Below are 26,371 nucleotides of genomic sequence, written 5' to 3' on the forward strand. Positions count from 1 at the left end.
ACTTTCTTATCAGAGAGCTTGCATGCCCCAGATAATTGAGGGTTCATTTTACACAATCTCACAACACAGTTCAGACGGCCAATACCGCTCCCTAGTGACCCACAGTTAGCAAGTTTGTGGAATCTGACATACATATCCACAGTTTTGATTTTCATTATGACCAAAGGTGCAAGGTAAGCTTCCATAGTAAGGATGCCGGAAGGGTACTGGGAAGGGAGGGTTAGTTAGATGGTTGGGTTTTGTATTGATACTGCATTGATGCCACCCCCTCGACTATTTGTTGTAGCTGGGTTCTGGTGGCGTACCAATAAAGGATAACGCTGAGAGCTGAGAGAGTGGATGAAAATTACATGAGGTTTTCAGTACAGATTCAACAAAACAAGTCTGAGTGAAATAAAGCATCACTACTTTTCTAGCATCCAAGAAGGTGTAAAGACCATAGAGCAGCTGTCAAAACTGACTATGTTCTGTGTTTTGGTATAAAACACGACTCAGTAGAATCCAGTCACTTGGTATTTTCCAATAAGTCTGATAACTGGCAAACGAGTCAACTTTCCTAAATGTTAATGAACAATGAATGGAAATAGGTCAGTAGTTTGCTGTGGCGGCTGGTGTTAAGGGGCGTAGGGGGCGTTGCCCCACCTACCAGCATCGTAGAAAACTAATGGGAGAGAATGAACACCAGTGGAGCAGTTTAAAGAAGTGCTCACTGCTTGGAGCTCCCCCGTGAAACTTGAAAGTTAAACTATGTAAAACAAATATATATTTCTACTTACTTATACTTTGTCCCGGAGTCTTCCTGCGCAATGTGCGCATGTGCAAAAGCTGAGCGAGAACTATTCCTCGCCCTCGAGGCACAAGCGAGGAGCGAGGAGGCGGGTGACATCAGCCTTGTGGGAGTGGCTGAAAAAAACGGCAGTAAATGGGTTTCAAATGGGGCGATAATGAATTGGCCCAGGGCGCGGTCAGTGGAGCGCCATTCAGAGTAATGGGAAGGGGCAGGGCTGGCTCATAGTGCACTGAGTGCAGGGGGTGGTAACAATTACAGCACTCCTTTCGCCTCCGTAAATGAGGCTTTCTCATTGGGTAAGGCTGAGGCGACCGGGAGTGGCTATCCATTTAGTTTCAGTTTGGCAGGCAGCTCCCAATTCCGTGAGGGGTGTGTTTGTTGCTGGACAAAGGCGCCTGCAGCCGTGGTTTCAAACGACATGACACGTGCAGGTAAGCCTTTTCCCTTTTTTTGAACGCCAGGACTCTGCAGACCTGCTGTTAAACGTCGGATCCTGAGCCCTCTGCTTGATGCGTACCCAAGCACACACTCGACATTGTAGGGTACTTAAACGTTCCACTTCCAGCGCATGGTTTGGCTTCCTTTCGTCCCCCCTGCCGACAAGACAGAATAGTTTTCCCACCCACTCATATCTGTGTGATATAACTAGGGAACAGGTTAATTTCTAAAGATGTATTTCATTAGCCAACGGTTTAATTAGAGGATTAACAACCGCTGCAAAGGGCTATTGTTAACGGTTACGGCCCTCTCCAGTTGTAGGCCTGAGCGGCAGCCAGGGCCTATAATGAGGAAGATAACCTTTAGCTACCAGTCTAGCGTGAGACATAAGAGCTGTAATGCTATTACAAGATTATGAACCGTGCGCCCTTTCCGTACATTATCGGGATTGTAATGTGGGGGTTGAGGCGCGGGCGGGGTCGCCTCTAAGCTCGTCCACCGTTATGTAACTTACCAGCAATTTTTCACATTTTAGGTTTCTGAAAAATCGTCTATTTTCATTTTTACCATTGCCTTTCTCACCGTTATGTAACTTACCAGCAATTTGTTCATATTTTAGGTTTCTGAAAAATCGTCTATTTTCATTTTTACCATTGCCTTTCTATCTGAATCTGCTTTAATTATCAGTCCTTGGTCATTAAGACTGCTTCAGAACACATTTAAAGGGCTTTCCTCAAATAATTACTGTAATTTTTGATTGCCATTTAATCTTTCTGACTCCATTCCTTAGCTCATGCAGTTGAATTTAGATGATGACATTACTTAAAATCCTGTACTACTAATGTGTTGTATTGCTATCTGCAAAGCTATCGCTGTATAGAGGCATGCTGTCATCTCTTTAGTTAATTTTTTTTTTTTAACAGAGTTTTATATAGCGCAAACTTGACCCGAATCAGGTATCAGAGCGCTTTACATAGCACCAGTTGCATTACATGAGGAAACATTCATTTGTGTTAGGCACAGGGAGTTTAAGTGATTTGCCCAGAGTCGCAGGGTCATTGCCGAGACTCGAACCCAGTTCCCCAGATTCGAGGTCGACCGCCGTAGGAGTTAGGCAAACTCCTCTCCCCAATACATTGCTTTGCCCAGAAACCGACAGGTAGAATTGTAATAAAGACACTTTATCTGTTTAGCGCCTCACCTCTTTTTTATCCTCTTTAATTTCCCCTCTAATAAATAGAAGTTTTGCCTAAGCAGTGTAATCCCCAAATTGGGAGTGAACCTGCCATTATTGATGAGCTGAAACCAGCCCTGCAGAACACAAGGCTCATGCTTGTCATCCGTAAGGGTGTAGTATGTTACTAGTGGTCGTGCCGTTTGGAGCACACTGTCGCAAATATATCACTAGAGGATAGTGCAGTAGCGCACTGTCATTCATAAATAGCACATTTCCACTGATATAGGCATTACATTTTCTCAATCATGCAATTCTATGGATAAATATTATAAACCAATAATTTCTCCACTCTTTTTTAAAATGTATATTATAAAGAACTCTCCCGTATGATAGTCGGGCTCGCTCACTTCATGACGTAACACTCATCCCTGACTTTTAAGCCCTACCACTTTCAAATGTCACCAGCCGCCACTGGTAGTTTTTCAGTATAATGGAGTTTGCATTTATATTGTTAGCAATGGGATAACAATGACTACTTCCCTTCTTGTGTTTTTGTGAACCACTTCTATCCTATATGATGCAAAGTGACACTTTAAAGCGCAAATGCAATAGCGTACCTTATGCAGAGGTCAGATGAGATCCTGTTTTGATACATTGCCATTTAGCCACAAAATAATGTTTGGTTAAAAGAGTAATCTTGGGTAGTCTGCTTTCAAACAATGAAAAGAGAGAATGACGAGGAGAGGACAAAAAATACTGCAAATTATACAAACTGGCAGATATTTAATTTTCTTTCACTCAAAAGAAATCAGATAAACTGTGGAAGCGGAACCACCCAAAGTGGGGGAGAAATCGGACTATGCTAAAGTTTTCTTTTGACGGGATAGAGTAACTGGTTAGTAGTAGTCACACAGCGCTTTTTTAAAGCCTATCAATATTCTGTTTGAGCTGCTCTATACCAGTGTCAGCCCACTGGTGGCGTTCAAGTCCTTTAAAAGAAAACCAGCATATCTAAATTTCGAGCAGTAAATAGTAGTATTCTTTCATAGAGCAACTGTGCATCGGAGATCCATTTAAAGAAAACATGCAAATTCCTGAAAATGTTTGGACTTGTGTGTGTTTTGGAGTTTCTGAGAGCTCACATTTCGAAACTTGGGGGCAGATTTATAAGCCCCTTGCGACACACTTACGCCGCCGTTGCGTCACTTCTGTGACGCAGTGGCGGTGTAAATCATGCGCCATGTTGCGCTGTATTTACAACGTGATGCATCTAGGGAGATGCGTCACGTTGTAAACCCCTGCGCCACATGAAACCCGCGTCAGGTTTCATGTGGGCGTTCCAGCACAGGCTGGGCGTTCCCTCGCAGGTACGCCTCGTAAAAGTGACGCAGTGAAATCTACAAGATTTCACTGAGTCACTTTTACAGCCATGCTGCGTCAAAACCATGCGCCTGCTTGAAGCAGGCGTAAGGATTGACGCAACATGTTAGCCATGGGGCACCCCCGAGCCTTGCTGGAGCCACGTCGCGACTCCAGCAATGCGCCGCATTTCTGCCGGGGGTTGCGACACGCATCTGCTCATCCATGCGCCACGGCGCGCCACGGCACGCCGCGTCGCATCAGTGGTGGCGCCCGGGTAGTTTTGCGGGTCGCAAGTGTTCTGGCGCATCCCTGCTGATTTGCAGAGATGAGCCAGACCTTGTAAATCTGCCCCTTGACATATGGAACGCTTTTGCGCCATATCCAGCAACAGGTTTAGCTGTTGCACCATGTTCGACTAAATCAAGGCATTTGAAATCACTATTAAACAAATATTCGAGACAAATGAAAGACATTTAAAAAGATGATTAAATAAATAACATTATACAAAAATGTCAACATATGAAACTGAGCCCTAGATGTGATACATGCTGGGAATCTAAACCCTTCCCCCTTATCCCCACATCTCGCTATTTGAGTTATGGTTGTATTTGAAATATACCGGGTTAGCTACACATTTCATTGTCTCGCTAATTGTCCTTTAGTGATCCAATTTTAATTCCAGCGGGGCAATCACTCTGTAAATCTACTTAATGAATCACAAATGGGAAATCACAAATGGGAAATTACATGAGCAATTTACAACAGCACTTCTGCTTGCCATATTATGATTGCATCCCTGGTGTCTCACAGTGAAAGCATACATGCCAACAGACACGATTCAGGCCGGAGATTCACCGTTTGTGAAGCAGAAAATTGACTTTATTTTAGCTGCCTCACGCCTCAAATTGCCTCCGCTTCAATGGACGTCAATAGGGAAAACACATTCCCCCTACTTTGTTTTCACAATCTCCCACTTTCCTGTTCTAAAATGTTGGCATCTATGATCAATGTGAAGGACTCAGTACGACTGTACGGTGCTGCGATAGTTGTGTTTTTATTTTCTCTATAAGGCTGATGTTATAAACATTGGGGCAGATTTATGAGGTTTTGCCGAAGGCCTGCTGCGCTTCCCTACGGCAAAAGAAAAGGGCAGGGATGCGCCGTATCTATAAAATGCGGCGCATTCCTGTCCTTTTCCCCTGCGCCGGCGCACAATGGGCTGCCTGCGCCAACGCAGGCACCTCTGCACCATGGTGCAAGGGTGCCTGCGTTGCGGAGATGAATATTTTTGTACAGGAAGGGAAACCTTTCTGTACAAAAATAATCACGAGGTTTTTCCTCTTTGTATGGGTGCTGCAGAATGCAGCACACATAGAAAAAGGAAAATCGAGGAGAAATACAGATATTTCTCCCCGTTGCGCCTCCCTTACGCCTCCCCTGGGGAGGCGGAAGCTTTTGGCGCTGCCTCAGATTTACGATTTCTCGTAAATCTGGGGCAGTCTCAAAAGGCCATGGATGTTGCTGGGAACGCCCCCAGCAACACCCATTGCACGCCCCTTTAACGCAGAACACTGCGTTAAAGGGACTGATATTTATGAGGCAGCATTAAGCCAAAAAAAGTGGCTCAGTGCTGCCTGATAAATATCACGCAGGCTTCTGCGCCACGGAACGTCACAAAAAGTGACGTTCCAATGGCGCAACGGGCCTCATAAATCTGCCCCATTGTATTCAGCATGCGAATGCATGTTGCGAAACCTTTAGAAAATATGTGTGCATAATATAGATTTCACCTACAAGAAGAAAGACACTTCGATTGGAAATAGTTCCATTTAAATTTCCCTCAAAATAATTCTGATAGAAGGACATTAATAATAGTATTTTGGGGTTTGGGGGGGGGGTATGAAATGCACCAAAACATGACAAACAAAGGTGAAGTGAAGTTAAAAAGTGTAATTGAAATGTTAATCAACTTTTCTTATTCAATCATTTTCCAGGTACAAGGTACCGCTCATACAACAAAATTACTTATTGTGCCAAGCACTTCCAATGTTATAAAGGCTAGTGCAAGTGATAAGTTAAACGATTGCGCTAGTGCTCTATGCCTTCAACATGCAGCAGCCCGGAGAAGAGGTGAGAAATCCAAATAAATCTTATTCATTTTAAATTGTTTCATGTTTCTGTCTCTGTCAAGATGTTAGGTGGTGAGAGTCCAAATTTAACAGAGGCAGGGTACTGCATCTAAAAAAAAAATCCAAGCAAAAAAGAGTTCTGGTAAAAATGTGAGGCTCTGTAATTCCCATGAGTCTACACACATATTCAGTTAAGGAAGTGGGTATTTTTAAGGCACCTGGCCAAATATTACATACTATCTGCTATTTACCCTGCCACCTGCAAAATAGTACATCATGCTATTAAGCTCGTCAGAGGCCAAAAGTAGAGATGATATACAATTTGACCAGTGGCCGGATAGATAGTGTGAAGCAGGTCTTTATTTACCTAGCCTTGAAGAACAAAGACATTTCAGGCAATAATAGAGTGGTGGACATCTTGTAATGGGGATAAAACATGTAGGAAGCATTTGAAAGTGAGTGCACATACAAATGTACAATACTTTGTAGCTAGTATGGATTACGCTAAGCTGTTTATAGAGTGAAAACAGTAAAATCAATTGTGACTATAAAAATGACTGTTTTTAATGTGTGTTATTTTAATATTTAACTAAATGCAGGAATCAAACTTCTGTTTTTGGAGCTTTAGGATGTGGCACATACATTTTTAGGTTGAGCCTAGCGTTGCAGCGCATGCGCTGCACGCTTTGCAAGGCATGCAGTATTCAGTATAGTGTGGAAGCTTTGCGGAAGCTCCGCCCACCCTCCGCCCATCTTTTTCATTGGCTTATATCCTAAATGCTGCCTTCCGATTGGTTTTAGGCTTGTTAGCCCTTCCTTATAAAGAGCATGTCGTGTATTAATATCCTTCCATGGCTACTGGCCCCTTTACTCCGAACACTATTTTCTTCCCGCTTAGAAGTGTGTTTTTAATAAAACAGTGCTCTGACGCTCACTGTAAGCCATTTAAAGCGTTTCATACCAGAAACTAATTTGCCAAATACGAGTCATGTTGCATAAATAAGTTTTTCCCGCAGTGCCCAGCAGATGGCAAAAATATTCACAAAAAAGCCGAAACTTTTTCCTTTCAAACACGGATGTTAATGTATTCTTTGGAAATCGGTGTCTCGCCGATGGAAACACTGGTGTTTTTGTGCCACAAAGAGTCACCGAACCCCACCCCACCTTGCCTTCTTCAGAATATTGAATTAAATCTTGCAAACCCCTACACAGGGCATGCATATGGCATGACTAAAAAGCAAGCTGGTTCTGAGACGCTGCGGACTCTTAACGACTGACATGAAATCAGAAGCATTCCTGGATTTCTTAAAGTTTGTCGGCGGAGGAGGGGGAAGCGCAGTGAAGCAAGTGTCTCCTTAAGCTCACTCGGGCAGGTCTGCGATGCTTCTGTTTTCGTGAGCCGATGTGCATTCGGGCGGAGGTATTGTGGCTGCCGCCCCAAAACACGCCTCAGGGATCCAACGAGGCATGAAGGAAGTGCGACTCCTGGCTCAGTGTGAGGCACGGCAGAAAAGAGAAAGCTTGCAACTGAGAAGGAGCACAGAGGGCCAGACTGGTCAGCAACAATGTAAATTCCCCTGCACTGTAGGACTTTTTTGTAAAGGACTTCAGACTGCATCCACACACTACTGCCCCCACCATATCTATCCCAATGGCTTCCCAGCCCTGAAAGTAGGACAAGTGCGTCAGCTGTGGTAATTGTCCATTGCTCAATAGTGAAGTTTCCCTAGTGAGTCTCCCCCATCAATCCATCTGACGGAGCGCCAACTTCCAAGTCCTGAAGACCGTAACTGTAGCAGGTGGTAGCTCTTGAAGCAGCGTCATTGAGTACAGAACCATGTGGAGAGCATTATCTCCCAGTAGCCAGCGTTCCACAGCATAGGCCGGTTCCTCGCGGCTGCAATACCACCAATCATTGAGGATGAGTAAGTGAGAGGCAATGTAGTATGCCTGAACGTCTGGAGTGGCCACTCGCGATGCAACCCCCCCCCCCCCCCAGAGAAAACGGGCCAGAATAGCATTAAATTGGAGAAACAATGTTGGTTTTATCGGATAGGGATGATTCTGCAATGCATAGAGGAGACGAAGCAGGGAGATCATTTTAAAAATAGCAGACCTGCCAAAGAGAGTTAAGGGTAAATGAGACCCCACTCGCGTCTAGTCACCTATTTGTGTCCATAGGGGGAGCTAGGTTTTTGCTCCACACCAATGCCTGAGACGATGAGAGATTTACTCCCAGATTCTTAAAGCCGTCAGGAACCACCACCACTTCTCGCGACCAGTCACCCATCCGAACTCCACCCTGCAGTGGCCACAAAAAGGACTTCCCTTGGTTCATATAGAGGCCAGATGTTTTACCAAAGATCTGCATAATGCAGAGAAGGTGTGGACCAGAGCGGTTAAGGTCCGTGAGGAAAAACAAGACATCATCCACGTAGAGCGCTATACGGTCGGATATGCCCGGTGCCCATTCGAAACCGCGCAGCTGCAGTCTATACGTATCCAAGCTGCAAGCAGCTCCATAGCAAGAGCGAAAAGATAAGGGGAGAGCGGGCAGCCCTGACGCGTCTCCTGCCCGAAAGGCAAACTCCTAGAAACCTAGTCGGCCACTCGGACTGAGGAAGTTATGTCAGTGTAGAGCAGGCGCATAAGGCTCAGCAATCGGGGACCGATATTTAGATGATCGAGCAAGGCGAACAAATACGTCCAGCTTAGAGAATCAAAGGCCAGAAGTGCAGCAGGGGTATCGAGTTTACTAACTGCGGCGATAGTATTTTGGGCACGTCTGATATTGTGACGTGTATCGCGGTTTGGCATAAATCCTGCCTGATCAGGGTGGATCAGCTCTGTAATATATGGCACTAAGCAGTTTGCAATCGCCTTAGCTAGAAGCTTAGCTTCCACATTAAGCAGCGAAATCGGGCGATAAGACGAATAATGTTCCGGTGGACGACCTGGCTTCAAGAACACGACAGTCTCTGCATGCCGCCAATCTGGGGGAAGACCACCACTCTCCCAGGAAGCCTCCAGGTAAGGCTTTAAGAGCTGTGGGTGATATTTCTGGTAAAACTCACAAGGGTAGCCATTCGGGCCAGGTGCTTTTCCGCCTCGCATATCTAGTAGTGCGAGCACCAGTTCATCCACCGACAGATGGGGGGGAATCTAGCACATCCTACGCTGCATCGGACAGCGCCCGGGGAGAGGAGTCATCAATACATATCTGTACAAGGTCAGCAGGCAGTAGTTCATGGGGGGAATACAGATCCGCAATTTACAGGGCAAAGCAGTCCGCAATGGCAGATGGGTCCGTAGTAGCTTGTCTTGTCGCTGTCTGAGTTGTGCAGCACAGAAGGCAAAATCCGCACCCCTGAGAGTGGGTTTCATCACCTCCCACAGTGTGACTGGAGATCTCACCGAGTCTGTGTTAAACAATAAATAGTCAGCTAAAGATTGATGGATATGTTCCCTATAGTTAGTATACCACAGCAGCCACGGCAACAAACGCTATCGGAATTGGGAACGCCAATGGTCCAAGGACAGGAGAATGGACACCGGTGAATGATCAGACAACCCTCTGGGGAGGATCTTAGCTTCGGTCAACCTATGTCTGTGCGCACCTGAGAGAAAGATGTAATCTAAACGAGAGAAGGATGCATGGGCACCAGAAAAATAGGTGTATGCACATGTGTTGAGGTGTACAGTCCTCTACAAATTAACCCACCCCAAACCCTGAACTAGGGGCAATAATTTGGAGTTTGGAGTCTCGGTAACTCGGACCACAGCACACCACTTATCTAGTGACGGGGACATAACATCATTCCAATCCCCCTAACTAGAGTTAATACTGATGGAAGGTCAGTCTAGAACATCGTTAATTTTTCCACTAGGGACCACGAGAGGGGGGGGTGCGCGTATACACTACCTAGAACATTGGGTACCCCATACAGTGCCCCGTATATCATGAGGAATCTACCTTGTGGGTCTGACCAAGTTCGGCTATGGACAAAGGGGACACTGCGAGGTATGAGGATTGCAACCTCCCGGGAGCCTCTAGTGAAGCCAGCAGGATATGTGTGAGCAAAACAAAAGCGTCCCAAACAGGGCGTCTTAGTGCCTGCTAAGTTGGTCTCCTGTAGAAGGAGGACATCCATCTTGTGTTGCTTTGCCTGGTGCAGCACAGCTCCATGTTTAATCTTGTCGAGTAGACCATTGACATTCCAACTAAGGACTCGGAGCTCTCTACTTTTGCCTCCCGCTAATTCCTGTGACGTAGAGGGTAGTGGCACAGATATAGCAAACTAACAAAGTGAGTGACATTGGCAATCTCAGGAGCACATATGGCGGAAGACCTAGTGGCAGTGACAAAAAACATTAAATAATTCAAAAAACCAAACCCCTCCCCCCACACCCCACCCAATACCTAAAAACCGCAGAAGTATCTGTCATGGTGGGCGATGCACCACTGCCCCAATGGACGCAAGGCACAGCCCCACACCAACGGTTACCCATAGAACTGTCCCCAAACAAACAATATATCCTCGGGTACTGAGAAAGATGGACAGGGGGATGGCCATACGTAGGCCCATGAATAGTGACATCAGCAAAAAGATCGGATAGGTCACAGTTTTAAGGCCCCAATACGAGTATAACACAGTTTAAATAGGAATATAACATAAAAAATGAAGAAGAGTTCACCAGCCAGTCCAGTCTGCAGAAGGACATTGTTCGGGGGCCTAAGTCTCAAGAATCTGATGGCAATGAATCTCGTGGATCTCCAGCCACCCGGGAGCAGGAAGCACCCTGAGAGTATGAGAGACTGCAAACGTGATCTTCGGTTCACTTTTACTTTGGGCTTGACAGGTCGCTGCGTGGCCTCCCCAGAGGACGACTCAAAGGGCGGCGGGGTGTGTGGTTTGAGTTTCTGCCTTTCATCCATCCAGGCAAAAACCACTTCAGCAGTATCAAAGAAAAGTGTACGTGATTCGTAAATGACTCGCAGTTGGGCTGGAAAGAGCAGTGCATATTGGAGCTTGAGATCTCGCAGTCGGGCTTTAGCAGCAGTAAACAATTGCAGTCGTTGCTGCACCAGTCTCGTGTAGTCAGGAAAGATGAGGATGTGATGGGAGTTAATCTAGATTTTGCCAGCTAACCTGGCCTGTGTGAGGATAGCATCTTCACAACCCTCGGGAAAGCCCACAAAGCGAAGATTGTTCTTCCGGGCCCTTCCTTCGGCATCCCCTACTCGGAGTGCGAGGTCCTTTGAAATAGATTCCAAAGAGGCCACCTTCTTATGGAGGGATGCAACCCTGTCCTCTGTAGTTGATATTCAAGCTTCGGCTTCTCTTATCCTATCCACTGCTTTGCAGAGGTCTTGGCGGCTCAGCATCACATCCAACCCAACCGCCCCAATATTGGCCTCCAGCGTGTCACGTGACTGCGTTTTGACTGCCATCAACGCAGCGCTGCCTGGACCAGCAGAGCTCTGACTCGTCGGATCCGCCGAGTGCACCCCAGCGCCGGCGTAGCGATCAAAGGTGCTCTGGTTGGCACTCTGTGGTTTGTCACGAGTCATGGTTAGTGGTGGTGGGTAGGTCCCAACAGCACCAGCAGAGTCCTGTAGAGGCTGGCAAGAGCATGCCGCACTCAAATCAGCAGCCATGATGGTAATAGGACCAGAGGTGTGGAAGAAGGGACGGACCCTTCACAGCAAGCAATTAATCCAAACAATGTTCCTCTATATGGTAGACAGGGAAGCAGGTGCGGAGCCAACCCACACACAAACCACACCGGGGTCTAGCCCGGCCGCCTCTGCATGCAGGTGATTACTGACCCCCATAATGGGTGCCGCTGCCAAGGCACACTGCTGCTGCGCCGTGTAGTTCAGATGGAGGAGCAGTCTGCAGGAATTGTGTTGGGGTCAGAATGGGCCGCAGTCTACTCCAGCGGCAGCACTCCCCTCCACGCCATCCGGTGGGTGGGGGCAGGATCCTTCAGAAGAACATTGTGAGGGGGCTGGGAAACATGGCGGCCAGCTAAGGAGGCAGGGGGGTCAGTTTGGCTGGAAAACATGGCGGCCAGCTAAGGAGGCAGGTCGCGGGCGCCTGGAGTCTTAGGAGTCAGGGGAATGTTTGTTATCTGTAAACGCACGGTATCATAACGGGGAGGATGAGGAACGGGTAGGAAATCGGATAGATGGAGAGAAATCCCGCTGATTTGCCACTTACCTCTGATTAGAGTATTTTCTGTTTCTGTCGTTTCCCCCGCTTGTCGATAGCATTGCGCTTCCCGTTGTTTTTTCATTACGGCTGGGGAGCGGACGTGGTCAAGAGCGGCGCTGGAGCTCCACAGGGGTAGGCTGGCGACAGGCAGAGCAGCACCAGTCCCCTGTTTTCCCCTCAGGGTTCTCTCGTCGAAGAAATTAAATCGGAAAAGAGGCTTGGACCAGTGTTTATTACTTCGGTGTCTCCAGCGCTAACAAAAAGTGAACTTACAAATAAGGTAGGGTCCCTAACTCTGTTATCCTCCAGTGCTCGCTCTAAGAAATCCCTGCCTTCTGATTTAAGTTGTGTGAGCTCTAAGTTGCGAAGAGGGGGGAGAAAAGGGTTAGCGGAACCCGAGGGGGTCAAGAAGATTTCCAGGTACACTTTAAGAAGTACTGGTGCTGTGGACCTTGTGGTTGCAGCCCCAGTAGAGGTGACCCCAAATAATGTCAGTAAAGTAAATAAAGCAGATTCTAATTTAAAGATAGCTGGAGTGCAAAAGGTACCGGACAATATAAATTCTATTAACAGGTCCATATCAAGACAGGAGCCTGTAGTTAAAGAGACGGTAACAAGAAATAGAATTAAAAAGAGATCCAATCTGGAACGAAAGATTAGGGTTACTCCCTCACTCAGGACTTACTTTAAAATCTTTCCAAAAACCACAGTTTTGCGTGACCCCCTTTCAACACTTTCAACACTTGGCGCTGGGATGGACTCAAACGCGGAGCAGGGCAATCAAATCAAAATGAACAATAGTACCCAGTTTCTGCTTTCTGCCTCTGAACTGGATATAAATATAAACACGGAGGGCTCATCAGAAGTCGCAGATTTAAATCGCTATCGGGTCTTAGAAATAGATCCTGATCCCTCTGAGACCTTTCCTATCCCCTCGAGTTTTGTGGAAATGGTAACCACTAACAACCTCCCCAATGAGGAGATGTCATCTTCCCCAAAATCCTCTGTTAATGATGATCTATCTATTACCTCGTTGCTTAAAAGCCTTACGACTGAATTATAAACTCGCTTTGAAATCTCAGAAAATAACCAAAAAGTTATTCGAGATGCCTGTGATAACCTGGAGAAGAAATGTGATGACCTAAGCTTAAGAACAGGGCTCCTTGAAGGGAAGTAAAGGTCCTTAAGGAAACACTGGTGGGCAACTCAGCAGAGATAGAGGCATTGTAAAGAAGAGATAGGGAACAACAGGAGAGGCTCGAGAGATTGGAAAACTTTCAAAGGAGAAATAATTTGAAGTTTTTAAAAATTCCAGAGGGCAAGGAAGGAGACGATATTAAACTTTTTCTAGTGCATTTAATTAAAAAAGAGTTACTTTTGGAAGAGACAGAGGAAGAGATTAGTAGAGATATCCACAGGATCCATAGAGACCCATACAGACTTAATTCAAACAGGCCTAAGCCAAGAAGAATTCTAGTTAATTTTTTGACTTTTTCCCTAAAGGAGAAAGTCCTTTCTCGTGCATTGACAAAAAAAACATTGCAGATTGATGGAGTAAATTTCGAGGTTAGATCAGACGTCTCGAGTGAGACTTCCACTAGGCAATGGGAGTTAGGCAAAAGAATTGACCCTTTAAAGAAACTTGGGGCATCTGTGCAATTGAAATTCCCAGCAATGCTGAAGGTAATGCTAAACAATAAAATGCATTCCTTTCGCTGCGTAGACGAAGTAGACAACTTTATTGAGAGTTTTGAGTCAGGGCCCTGATACGAAACGTACCTTTCCTTCCTGTTTTTCCTCTTGAATTTCTTGTTTTCTTCTCTTGTCCTCCTATAAAAATGTTTTTCTTTTCTAAATACAGATTATATACATGTATAATATTAGGCTACTCCGGACAAAGGGCACCCATAGGGTTTCCCTAATTTGATAAGTCATGGAAGGGTTTTCCTGGGGGGGGGGTGGAGGTGGGGGGGGGGGGACAATATCCTCATTTGCCATACCAGAATTTCAATCTCTATTTACTGTGTAATCAGAATCGAGCTCATAGATGGTGGTCAAGAAAGCAATGAATGAGATAAAAATACTCTCTTGGAATGTTAACGGGTTAAGGGGTAGAGCCAGACGAGAACAAATTCTTCAATACTTGAGAGATTGTCAAGCACAAATTCTCATTCTGCAGGAGACCCACTTGACAGAGGCGGAAGCTACTAGATTTTTTGTAGCTAAAAAATGGATTTCTTGGGCAGTTGTATCAAAGCAAACAGCGGTAACAAAGGGTGTCGCCATTCTGATCAAAAAGGGAACAAACATCACGATAGAAGGCAAGATATCTGCGGTTTCAGGCAGGTGGTTAATAGTCAGGGTGAAGATTTTTGGCCATATTTATACGTTGGTGGGCTATTATGGCCCCAATCAAGATGACACAGGTCCTCTGGAAGCCCTATATGCTGAGTTATTAAACTTTTCTGACCCGATTATTAATGCTGTATTTGATCATAAGCTGGATAGATCATCGAACAGTAAGGCGGCAGTTAATCCTAAAATGTCGGCAATGGTGCATCATTTCAATAAACAACTAGGTCTTTCGGATGTTTGGCGAGAGAGAGTGGGCCTATACAGAAGTTTTACATTTCACAATAAAAAATACAGGCACCACTCCAGGATCGATTATTTCCTAGTTGATAATAAACTAAGGGAGGCAGTACTAGATATTCATCATATAGGGGTACATCTCTCAGACCATTCAGCTATATTACTTCGAATTAAATTGGGTCAACTGTGTTCTCAATCGAGATGAACATTAGACTGCTCCATCCTGTTCGACCCACAATATCTTGAAATGTTAACCTCTGAGACAGGAGAGTTTTTTTATAATAATCTGGGCTCCTCTTCGATAGGCACGGTCTGGGATGCATATAAGGCATTTTTAAGAGGCAGACTAGGTACCCTTGCAGCAGCCAGGAGAAGATCATATCATCAGGAGATCTTAAATTTGGAACAGCAGATTTGTTACCTTGAAGATGACCTGACTTCAGCAAGCAATCTGGGACAACAAGATCTCAGATTGACTGAAATTGAGACCCTAAAGGAAACTCTCTCAACAATTGTCCAGGGGAGGCTAAAATAAAGGTGGGATACTAGTCGTTTGGCACATTTTGAATATGGAGAGGGATCCGGTAAATTATTAGCTTGGAAAGTTAAGAACGATCAAGTTAGGAATACAATTAAGGAGATAAGGTGTGAACAATCTGGGGTTCTACTTTCTAAAAAATCAGGCTATAGAACGGGCCTTCCAAAAGTATTATGGGGAAGTTTACCAGGAAGACTTAGTGGTCACTCAAGAAGAAGCAGCTAGCTGGTTGGCTCAAGATCCGAGCGACCAACTACCTATGGATAAAAGTGAGGTTCTGAATAGTGGTATAAGTACAAAAGGTTTTAAAAGAGGGTAAGAAAGGGAAAGCTCCTGGGCCAGACGGTCTGCCACATGAAGTTTATAGGGTCTTGACGGAAGTGTTAACACCAATACTGTTACGTATGTTTAATGGAATATTTTTATCGGTAGTGGGCTTTCCAGATTCATGGAAAGAGGCCACTATTGCCCTAATCCTGAAGCCTTGTAAATCACCTAAAAACTGTGATTCATACAGGCCAATATCACTTTTAAACTGCGATTATAAGTTGTTTGCGAAAATTATTGCAGAAAGGCTGAACGGGGTTATTCCATTGGTTGTGCATGAAGATCAAAAGGGCTTTATTCATGGTAGAACGCTTAAAGATCTAACGTTCAATCTTATAGGCGCAATAGATTTGGCCACCACCTATGAGCTCCCCCTGGCGGTCATAGCACTTGATGCTGCTAAAGCTTTTGATCGCGTTAACTGGGTCTTTTTAAAAGCAGAATCTAAATCGCTAAATCTCGGCCCTAATATTAGCAGAATCTTGGAAGGTATTTATGCTGCTCCGACTGCTAGAGTCTTAGTTAATGGGGCCCTGACAGACCTGATCCAGATTTCAAGGGAAACTAGACAAGGTTGTCCCCTGTCCCCCCTCTTATTCGACTTATATATTGAGCCATTGGCTAGAAGATTAAGAGGCTCTCTAGAAATTTTACCTTTTGAATACAAAGGATGGATTAAAAAGATTGGCCTGTACGCAGACGATATTGTGATTTTTACTAGGGATACACAGAAAGCTCTTGAGTCGATTTCAATAATTACTACTGATTTTAGCAAAATCTCAGGTTATAAAATCAACGAACAGAAAACTGAGTTCATGGCCTGGAATTTGAGAGCTAGTGCAGTAAGGTGCACTAACCAGATGAGATACCTAGGGATAAAAATTACACATGATATTATGAATCTCACGAAAGTAAATTTTGATTCGGTTAAAAAAGAAGTGCTTACCTTGTTGAAAAATTGGGCTCACCTTCCTCTGTCGGTGTTTGGCCGGGTCAATCTAATAAAGATGGTAATTCTTCCAAAGTTTATTTTTCTCTTTGAGGCTATCCCTCTTCCTTTTTGCAAATCTTGTTTTTTAAAACTCCAGAGTCAGATTAGTTCTTTTATTTGGGCTTCCAAGGGGCCGAGGATCTCTTGGAAGAAATTAAGAAGGAGACTGGAAAAGGGGGGCTTGGCGCTACCTGATTTGCTCTTCTACTCATGGTCCTTCCTACTCAAAAATGGAAGGATGCTTATGGCTATACTCCCTAAGTCTGAGTTAGGTGCATTATTTGATGTCCAGCTGAGGAGTCAAAATTTGACGGAAGATGGTTTGATGTTCAAATATGCCAACCCAAATTTTTTAAAGAAAGTTAGATTGAAGATCTTACGAGGTATGGCTGAGACATGGTATAGGGTGAGGAAAGCTGTCAAATTGCCATATGTTAGCTATTTTGCCCCTATCTGGGACTCTCCGGGCTCTCCTGAATGGACTAAAGATGTGTTAGCTATTCCCCTGAGGGAAGCCGGTATAGTTGCTTGGAATCATCTTTTACATGAAGGTCAGTTGATATCTTGGGATTACTGTAATCAGGAAGCGGATCAAAGAATGTCTAGGTTTAAGTACCTCCAGATTCGGAGCTGGTTCCAAGCTTCAACTACAGAAATTGGGAAGTATAATGAATTTGAGGGGAAACTAATTTCCAGTCAGAGCCCAAAAAAGGAAATTGCACTTTGGTACTGGCTGATGGTGGACATGGAAGACGGAAATTTCCTTTTACCAGTTGAGCTGTGGGGAAGATGCTTGCCGTCGGCTACGTTGGAAGAACAATGGCAAGTATCTATGTTTACTTTATACAAAATAGTAAGACCTGCACACCTGAGAAGGAATCATCTTTTCACCATCCACAGAGCATACTGGTCCCCTCAAAGGTTATCCAAGTTTGGGAAAGGAGGAGAGGTGGCATGTCCGAAGTGTGGCAGCATGAAGGAAGATGATCTCCATATGTTCCTACTCTGCCCAAAGATTCAAGCTTTTTGGGGTGCCGTAAGTAAAGCGCTATCTGATTCTTTGAAGATCCAAATCGAGGTAAGCGCTTTACTAGTTATTTTTGGGCTTTTACATGCTCAGGTATTAACAAGTAAAAACAATGCAGATTTGATTTTTTATACAATTTTGCTAGCTCGTAGAGAAATTTGTAAACTTTGGGTATCACAATCTCCACCAAGGTATGAGGACTGGAGATCATCCGTAAAGAGAGTGGCCAATTTGGATGTCAGTCAAGGGAGGCCGCAGGCATGGGTTTTGGGTACCCCTCTTATGTTGGTGGAATCAACCACCTAATTAATTGGATTAGGAGTCCTATGATTAAGCCTCTCTTGCCCTCGGCTGAAAGCACCTGTTTCAATGGGGTGGGTTTTCTTTTCCCTCCGCCAAAGAATCGGTGTATATTGGGTGTCCTTTGGGGGGTGAGAGCCACCAATTCAGGGTGCTTCTACATGTGGCTCTATTCCCCCCAAGATACTCAAGTCAGCATTATGAGGTTATGAGCGTTTCGGCTGGATAAAAAGAGTAAAAGCGAAATGGTGTTTAAGAGGCAAATGAGGACAAAAAAAAAAAAAAAGAAGAACATTGTGAAAAACGTCTGCGTGCCGAGTGCGGTGTGGGCAAGGATCCACCCCGCCACCACCTCCTCCTCACAGGGCCACAGGAGGGTCCAAATATTGTAAGGCACACAAAAGGTCTCCAAGGGGGGGAGCAGGTCATGCGAGCATCCCTGTGCCCCCATCCAACGCGACACCAGAGGAGGCACAACGTCACTCAGTCAGCAATCAGGAGTCTGAAAGGAAAGGGAGGAAGAGAGGAAAATGCCTCCCAAGGACCCCAGTGAGTTCGGCAGCATGGGCAATCGGAAGGCCCAGGCAGAAGGACGGTGCAGCAGGGAAGCATCCAGGGGCTCCCGGGCCAAGTCTAGCGCAAGGGAGCCACACACTAACCTCTGATGAGCCTGTCGGCGGCCTCGAGGAGCCACGTTGCACAACGAAGGGCACCTCACATCCAGGCAGCCCGGTCTGGTCCCATCGGCTGCCAGGCCCGCCCGCAGCAGCGTCTCTCAGCAGAGGTCCGGCTCAAAACAGCGCATCTTCCCCAGGGGCCGGCCACAGCCAGGGGGAAGCAGACAACAGGCGTCCCCGCCACCGGAGCTCCCAAGTCGGTGGGCGACACGACAGGCCAGCAGCAGGGAATCTTAGGCAGGAGTCCCCGGTCGCGGTTCTCACACCACACGGGGCCAATAGCGCTACACCGCAGCTCTGGTGCATGCACCCCGAGGTCGTCTGGGTGGAGATCTCACAGGAACAAATCCAGTACGGCTCTGGGGATCCCTCACATGGTTGTCGGCAGCTCGCAGGTGCACTCTGGTCTCAATATAGAGGAGGAGCCAGAATGTAACGCAGCAAAGGCCCGGATGGCAGGCTCCGGACTGGCAGGCGAGTTTGCCGGGTGGTTGCACCGTCGCCAATGAGCCGTGAAACACCACCTCGGTAGGACAGGCGTAGGCAGGCACAGTATAGAGCGACTAGGGAGAAGAAAATTAGCTGATGGCACAAGATAATGCAAGGACTGAAAAGCGGGCCTTTGGAGCGTGTCTAAAGTGCGTCCGCCATGTTGGACTGCTTGGCCACGCCACCAATTATCATAAATCTTAATAGGAAAACAATAAGCATGGCTCAAAATAAATTTTTGACCATTTCAGAAAAACTAGTTAAGGCATATTCGGATATTTGCTTCAGTATTAGAATCATTTGGAGAACGCTATCTAAAAAGGAAGGGTTTGACAGGGTTGGGATAGGATCAAAATTAGGCCTAGGCACCAAATGAAGAAGTGACCCACACATTTGGATGATTAGTTTTCATAAAATTTTGCTTATATAGTATCAGGGGCGTTATTTTCCTCTCTCTTAATTTCCATTTCTCTTCCCTTCTTTTTGTTATTCTTCTTTACTCTACATGTCTCACTTTTCTTTTTGTCTCTCATTTCATTTTGTTACTCCCTTCCCTTTGTCATTTTGAATGTGTTTCACAGTAATGTCAAAAAACAATTGTTTTGAGTTGTCAAAAAAGTTTTCTTTTTGCTCAATTTGATAGATGGCCATATTAAAAAATATATATATTTTCTCTCAATCGAAAACTGGGGTCCCTCACAGTTTTAAAGATGACAAGGTGGCAGCAAACACCTGAGGCTCATTTGTCTGCCGCTGAAGACAAAAGTAGAGCCTCTTAAATGGCCGCCATTTGTAATCTGCCTCCTTGCTCACACAAACCCCTTTCACTCTACCCCACGTAGCATTAGTGCTGGCTGTGATGCTCAAAAACAGCATTGCCACTCCCTGAGTCCTCATTGTCCCGCGCATTGACTGCGGATGGGAGACCTCCCCACATGCTGTGCCGGCTCAGTTTGGTCCATTGTCCTACTGCACATGACAGTGAGCACCCAGGGTCTATACTTGGTCATACTGAGGTCTGACATCTGTTCTTCGCCTGCTTCAGCCTTTCGGGTTGTGTACCAAGAACCAAGAGGAATGTTGGGAGTTTATTTGCAGCTAAAAAAAAAACAGTCCACCAGCTGGCATTTGCTACAGGCCCCTCAGTCAATGGCCGATTGCCCGTCCTGCCAATCCGACCCAGCGGTTTCATGTGGATGTCTGAGTTGATACAAACATCCAACACAGATATATTTTATCTTGGGGCGTAGCTTCTTTCACATGCACATCAATCATTATGGAAGCTTGGCATGCGTGTTTTACACTGCTACATCACAAAGACATTTAAAATAATTTGCTCTAGAAGCCACCTACTTAAAGAGATCTCGCTTTTATTTTTTTTATATCCTTTATTTATATTTATAGAATTGAGTATGTGTAATGAACGTGCTGTATTACCCCTAGATATAGTTACTCCCTGGATCGGTTCCTAGCTGCCGGAGGGTGGAAGTAGTTCTGCGAAGATGTGGGTTCTGCATTATTTGAGGACAGCACAGCACTTCTTGAACTTGTGGACTGCTACTGGTTGGGCGTTCCTGAGCTGGGCCGCCTTCTTCTCCTGGTTTAGTTGCCAGTAAATTGAAGTTGAAAGAGCGGTTTAGGACATTGGAGTGACGTTTGTTAGGAAGGGTTAGCCAGATCAACACAGGTTTGCGTGAATTCTTCCAAATACTTTGAAGGAAACCCTTACTTTCAATGGAGTCAGTCGGCCTACAAAGTGCGTGTGCCATTGACAGACCGTCCACACCACTGATTTAAAAAGAAAGCTTTTAATAAGCACCAGCTAAAACAGACAAAACGAGCAGAGGGTTCCACCAAGAGAACTTCACTGCAAATGCAAACATTTTACATGGGGGCGCCCGCCTTTCATTTGTTCTGTGGCTGGCCAAAATCAACTTTTAAGCATCGTTTTTTTCATTAATCGCCGAATGCCGCACTTTAACAATGGCGCCTGTGTCCACTGTCAGCAGCTTTTTTAATACTTTTAAGGTCCTAAAGGCATTTAAAAATTTATAAAAATGCTTTATGTAGGCGTGTTTTTTATATGAATATAGTGCTTCTAGAGTTCACAACTTGGGCAGTGAACCATTCACCATGTTTTATGTCTCTATTCCCTTAATGTACCCATTATCAATAGCCTCCGCCGCTTAAAACGTGGTATTTTATTATTATATTAATATACTACCTGTTAGATTTGGGGATCTCTAGTTGGCAGAGGTAGGTACCTTTGTCCAAGTAGGGGCCCTTGCGTCTGGTCAGGGTAAGGGGGTACACTCCTAAAATAACCCCTGCTCACCCCCTTGGTAGCTTGGCATGAGCAGACAGGCTTATCTCAGAGGCAGTGTGTAAAGCATTTGTGAACACATACAGTAACCAAGTGACAACACTACAGATAAACACCACACAAGTTTTATATAAAAAATAAATATTCTTCATATAGACTTATCACAAGACCACAAACGACAAAAATCCACAATACTGTACTTAAAATGGTAGAATTAGCTTAGTTCTCTTCAGATGTTAAAATGCGACAGTTTGAGTTCAATGTCCCTTAAGATGCGGAACGTAATACAACGAAAGTGTTGCAGGGAAGGTGATGCGTTGGTTCCTTACACGCAAGAACGGTGATGCGTCGGGTCCCTACTGCTGCGTAGGGGAGGTGTTGGTTTCTCTCTGCAAGGGGAGGTGATGCGCCGGTTTCTTACTGCGCTCCCGTGGTGATGCGGCACGCAACACCATGATGCGATGCAGATCCGGTGCAAAGAAACAAAGATGGCGTCTTTCCTTGATGCGACACAATGTGGATTGCGACAGGCCCTGCGACACACTTCCCGGTGATGAGGCGCCGTCTGCTGCGACGTTGATCCTCTTCTCCGATGGTGCAGGACGCTCCGGCAACAATGTGAGCCGTGACAGGCCCTGCGACACGCTTCCCGGTGATGTGACAGCATCTGATGCGACGTCAATCCTCTTCTCTGGCGATGCGAGTTGCTTCGGCAACGATGCGAGCCGCAACAGGCCCTGTGACATGCTTCCTGATGATGCGGCGGTGTCTGCTGCGACGTCCATCCTCTTCTCCGGCGATGCGAGGCGCTTCGGTGACCCTGCGATGACTCAACGGTTCTTCTGGGCCGCGACAGGCCCTGCGACACTCTTCGCGGTGATGCGGTGGCATCTGATGCGACGTCGATCCTCTTCTCCGGCGATGCGAGGCGCTTTCTCGTTGTGAAGTGACACGTTTCTTGCTCGTGAGTCGCGTTTCCAGCTCCTTGCGACACGCAGTCCCTCAGAAAGCCTTGCAAAACAGCAGGCATATCCAAAGAACTATTGGGAAGCTAGTGGGTAAAGTCTGTTGTCCCTTAGACTTAAGCAGGAGGCAAGTTCTTTTCTCAAGCACTTGGAGATCCTTCACAAGTTGAATAAAGTACATAAAGTTCCTTTTCTCCTCTCTTTGGCAGTCAGGCAACCACTGCAGACCAATCCCTCAAGCTTAGGTATAGTCTCTCCTCAGTCTCACTGGTTACTCTCCTCAGCAAAGGTTTCTTCTTTTTTCCCAAAGTGATCTAAAGTTCTTGGGTTTGGGTCCCAATATTTATACCCAGTTCCTCTTTGTTCTCTGAAGGCAGAGAGGCCTTTGCCTAGTCCAAACCAGTTCTGGCTAGTCCTGGAGCACTTTGTTGACAAGACTCCTTCTTTCCTTTCTGAGTGCAGGGCAGAGATATCAGACGCACCACAGAAGGTGGAGACAGCATTGTGGAGGGAAGGCACAGCCCTATTCAGGTCCCAGGTGCAACTCCTCCCACCCATCTAGATGCAGATCTCTCTATTCAGCCCTGTGCTGACTCACCCTGTCTCCTGGAATCCCCCAGCCCCTGCCACTCAAACTCCAGACAAGGAATACACTACCTAGCAGAGGCAGGTTTGGATGGTTAGACAAGAAAATGCCTACTTTCTAAAAGGGGTATTTTCAAACACAGAATGTTAAACCCAACTTCACTAAAAGATGTATTTGATAATTCTGAGTTCAGGCATACTAAACTCGAATCTCTACCATGTTCCCTGAGTCAGTTAGGATGTAAGATGTCATAATCAAACTGCCCATTGTGGCCTATGGGGAACAGGAAGCCTTGCAATAGTGAAAAACGAAAAGGGCTGTAATTCACTATAAGGACATGCTACACACACCAGGGAATGTCCTACATTATACTTACAATGCACCCTGCCCTTGGGCCTACCATAGGGGTGTCTGATATGAAGAAAAGGGAAGGTGTAGGGACTGGCAAGTGGGTGCACTTGCCCAGTCAGCATGGCAGTACCAGACTGCACACAGGCTTTGCAATGGCAAGCCTTAGGCACACTTTAACAGGCTGTTTCTGTGGGTGGCACAACCAGTACTGCAAGCCCACTAGCAGCATTTGTATTACCAGCCCTGGGCACTCCTGGTCCACTGTACTAGGGTCTGACAGGTAAACCAAACCAGCCAATCATGGAATCACTAATCCATACATCAATTTACCATAGGAAGCACTTGCACTGTGGCACTGGATAGCAGTGGTACAGTGCCCAAAGCATCTAATACCAGCAAAAACACATGAGGCAACAGCAAAAAATGGAAGGGAGGCCCACGCCAAGTGTTGGGTCTAACACTACCCTGATGAGGCATTGAAGAAGTTTGAAAATGTGTTGCTTGAGTGCATTGCTTGCGAGTTCCAAATAGTGTTTCACGTACAGGGCATTGTGTAAGGCTAAATGAGGACAGTGTATATAACACCCAGGATAATGTGATGCATGTCTAAATACTTTTTAAGTCCTAAAGGTGTGACCGATTGCATTTCAAAACCTTTTTTAGATGCATTCTAGAAGTATTTAGTTTTCTGTAAAGAATAACAAGTATGGTTTTAAAGCATGTTACATAGATGTTTTATTCATTTTTAATGATTCTTTTAGGCTCTTTTTGGGCCTCTTATGGAAAGCCTTGTGCAAGCGTTAGTCTTCTTTTTGAGGGGGTTGTGCAAGCTTAGTGTTTCAAAATTGGAAATACAGCAGCAGTTGACAAGCAGGAGCAAAATGGTAATACAGACAGATAAGTGGTATCTGGGCCACGCAGGGATATTTACAGTAGATCATTTATTTATTTCAAATGTTCTTTACTGCATTAATGCGATAAACATTGCAAAAAGTAAATCTTACAAGAAAACCATAAGAACAATTCTGCAGCATTGTTTCTCCTCATACTTCGTACTTTTTTAAGCTCACATTGTTCGCGCACTGCCTTTTCACAAAAGTCTGCTCTCCACTTACATAGTGATGGTGGCACCGGACTGGCCCAGTGAATGGCAACCCGATCAGCACCAGCCCAGCAGGGCAAATCTGTATCCCATCTTCATACCTTCTCTGGGGAGTGGCAAAAAGTCCAGGATACAATGGTTTGCCATCTGCTCTAGTCTGACCCCAGCCACCAATCTCACCGCCTGCACAACTTAAGTCAAATAGGGCTGCAGCCTGTGGCAATCCGACATGACATGAACGAAATCGTCCGGCTCATTGCATTGTGTATAACTCGACGTCCAGGCCAGGAAAATCCTGTCTACCCATTGCGGTGTTAGATAGGCCATATGGAGGTAAGAGAATTACCTTAGTTTAAACCAGGCATTACTGGCAGTTTCTTGCAATTTTGCTCTAGCCCATTTCCCCATCCATGAGGGGTTCCACAATGTCCTTATTCCAATTGTCGTTGGCCGGTTGTCTTTTAGGGCAGCATACAGATGAGAAATAAGGCCTCTGCTTGAGTCCAGAACTAGTATAACTGTTAAGACACTGGGGGGCATATTATCAAGAACGGCGTTAAAATTATTGCGGCTTTAGCGGTAGGAAACTGCCGCTAAAGCAGTGATAATGGGCTTGATAATATGCCCTTGTGAATTCCAATAGAATCCCAGGTTTGATGTCCTTCACACCAGAACCTGGGCTTCTATTGGAATTCACAAGGGCCATTATCAGGCCCATTATCGCCGCTTTAGCGGCAGTTTCCTGATGCTAAAGCGGTGATAATTTTAACGCCGTTCTTGATAATATGCCCCGGGATTCGCTGGGCTCCTTGGGAAATTTTGTCCATATCTCCCGGACCATTCGAGGTATGCCTGCAAACTGCAAAAACTGCCCCGGCCCCACTCCAAAGAGTGTCTCTGACTCGGCCATCATCACAAAAGATCTGTTAAGGAACAGGTCTTGCACTCTCTGACAACTGCTCCCCGTCCCCTGACAGACATCAATCGAGGATCGTATGTGTAGGAAATAGGGTGACCAACTGGCATGGGTGGAAATTCAGGACAGTGAGTGTAAAAATTCAGGACAAAGGGTCAAAATACAGGACAAAAATTCAGGACAGAAGGTCAAAATCCAGGACAAAAGTATGTAAATAGACAACCAACATAAATATAAAACACTACTCTAAGTGATTTAAGGTTTTGCCACAGTTACGTATCCCTTTGGGGCACATATTACAATCTGCTAACAGCAGGGGACCCACCTACACTACACCCAGGACACCTATCCGAGGAAGGGGCGTATAGGAAGCTGGGTTGCAATGCTGCTCCATTATTGGATCTCCCACAACTTGCAGATGAACTAGCAACTGCCAGAGAGATCTGGGATCAGATCATCCATATCTGTTAAAGAACGAAATCCATTTGATTCTGACTTACAACAGATCTGTTATGGAAACACACGAGTTTGTGTCTCTTATGACGTGATTCTATAAAAATAATTTCTCACAATTCAAAACTAGTTTAACAACTTCTGTTGGTGTACACAATGATTTTTTTTTGTATTAGGGGAATCAGAATTTGCCTTGGTTGATCGCTGCATGTTTTTCTTTCGTCCAAATAATTTACTTTGTGCCAATTAGTATCAGATACACAGATTTAATAACAGAATTTTTAGTGTTCCAGTCATGGTTTTTGGTTAGGATTTCCACATATGATCCATCTACCCCGTTCCATTTTAAAGGGACCATTACTCTAACATCCACTGGCCACATTTTCCCACACCAGCCTATCGTCAAGTATGCAGCCCAGTAGCAGGGAAAATGGTATCCACATTTACACTCCCCAGAACTCCGCTTTTGCTTTAGTAGCTCTAAATACAAAGTTGGAGCCTTGAAGCCAGCTCTACTTTAAACATAAACATTGTTCAGTCAAAATACCCCACCTTTCATGAATTCCAACAATGGTGTACACATGTCATCCTGTATGGGGTTGTCATGCTAATAAGGTGGA

General features: G+C 45.5%; 1 protein-coding gene across 1 annotated transcript in view; it reads left to right on the plus strand.

The window, feature by feature from the left end:
* LOC146860809 (sperm-specific sodium:proton exchanger-like) overlaps positions 1-26,371 on the plus strand; it is a 5,538,638-nt gene that overhangs the window by 5,461,126 nt on the left and 51,141 nt on the right. Inside the window, exon 25 of the mRNA XM_085646172.1 lies at positions 5,762-5,897. Coding sequence (XP_085502298.1) covers positions 5,762-5,897 — 136 coding nt within the window. The remainder of the gene's footprint in view (positions 1-5,761; positions 5,898-26,371) is intronic.

The sequence above is a fragment of the Triturus cristatus genome, chromosome 3_1 (genome assembly GCF_964204655.1).
Source record: "Triturus cristatus chromosome 3_1, aTriCri1.1, whole genome shotgun sequence".
In the NCBI taxonomy this organism is placed as follows: Eukaryota; Metazoa; Chordata; class Amphibia; order Caudata; family Salamandridae; genus Triturus; species Triturus cristatus.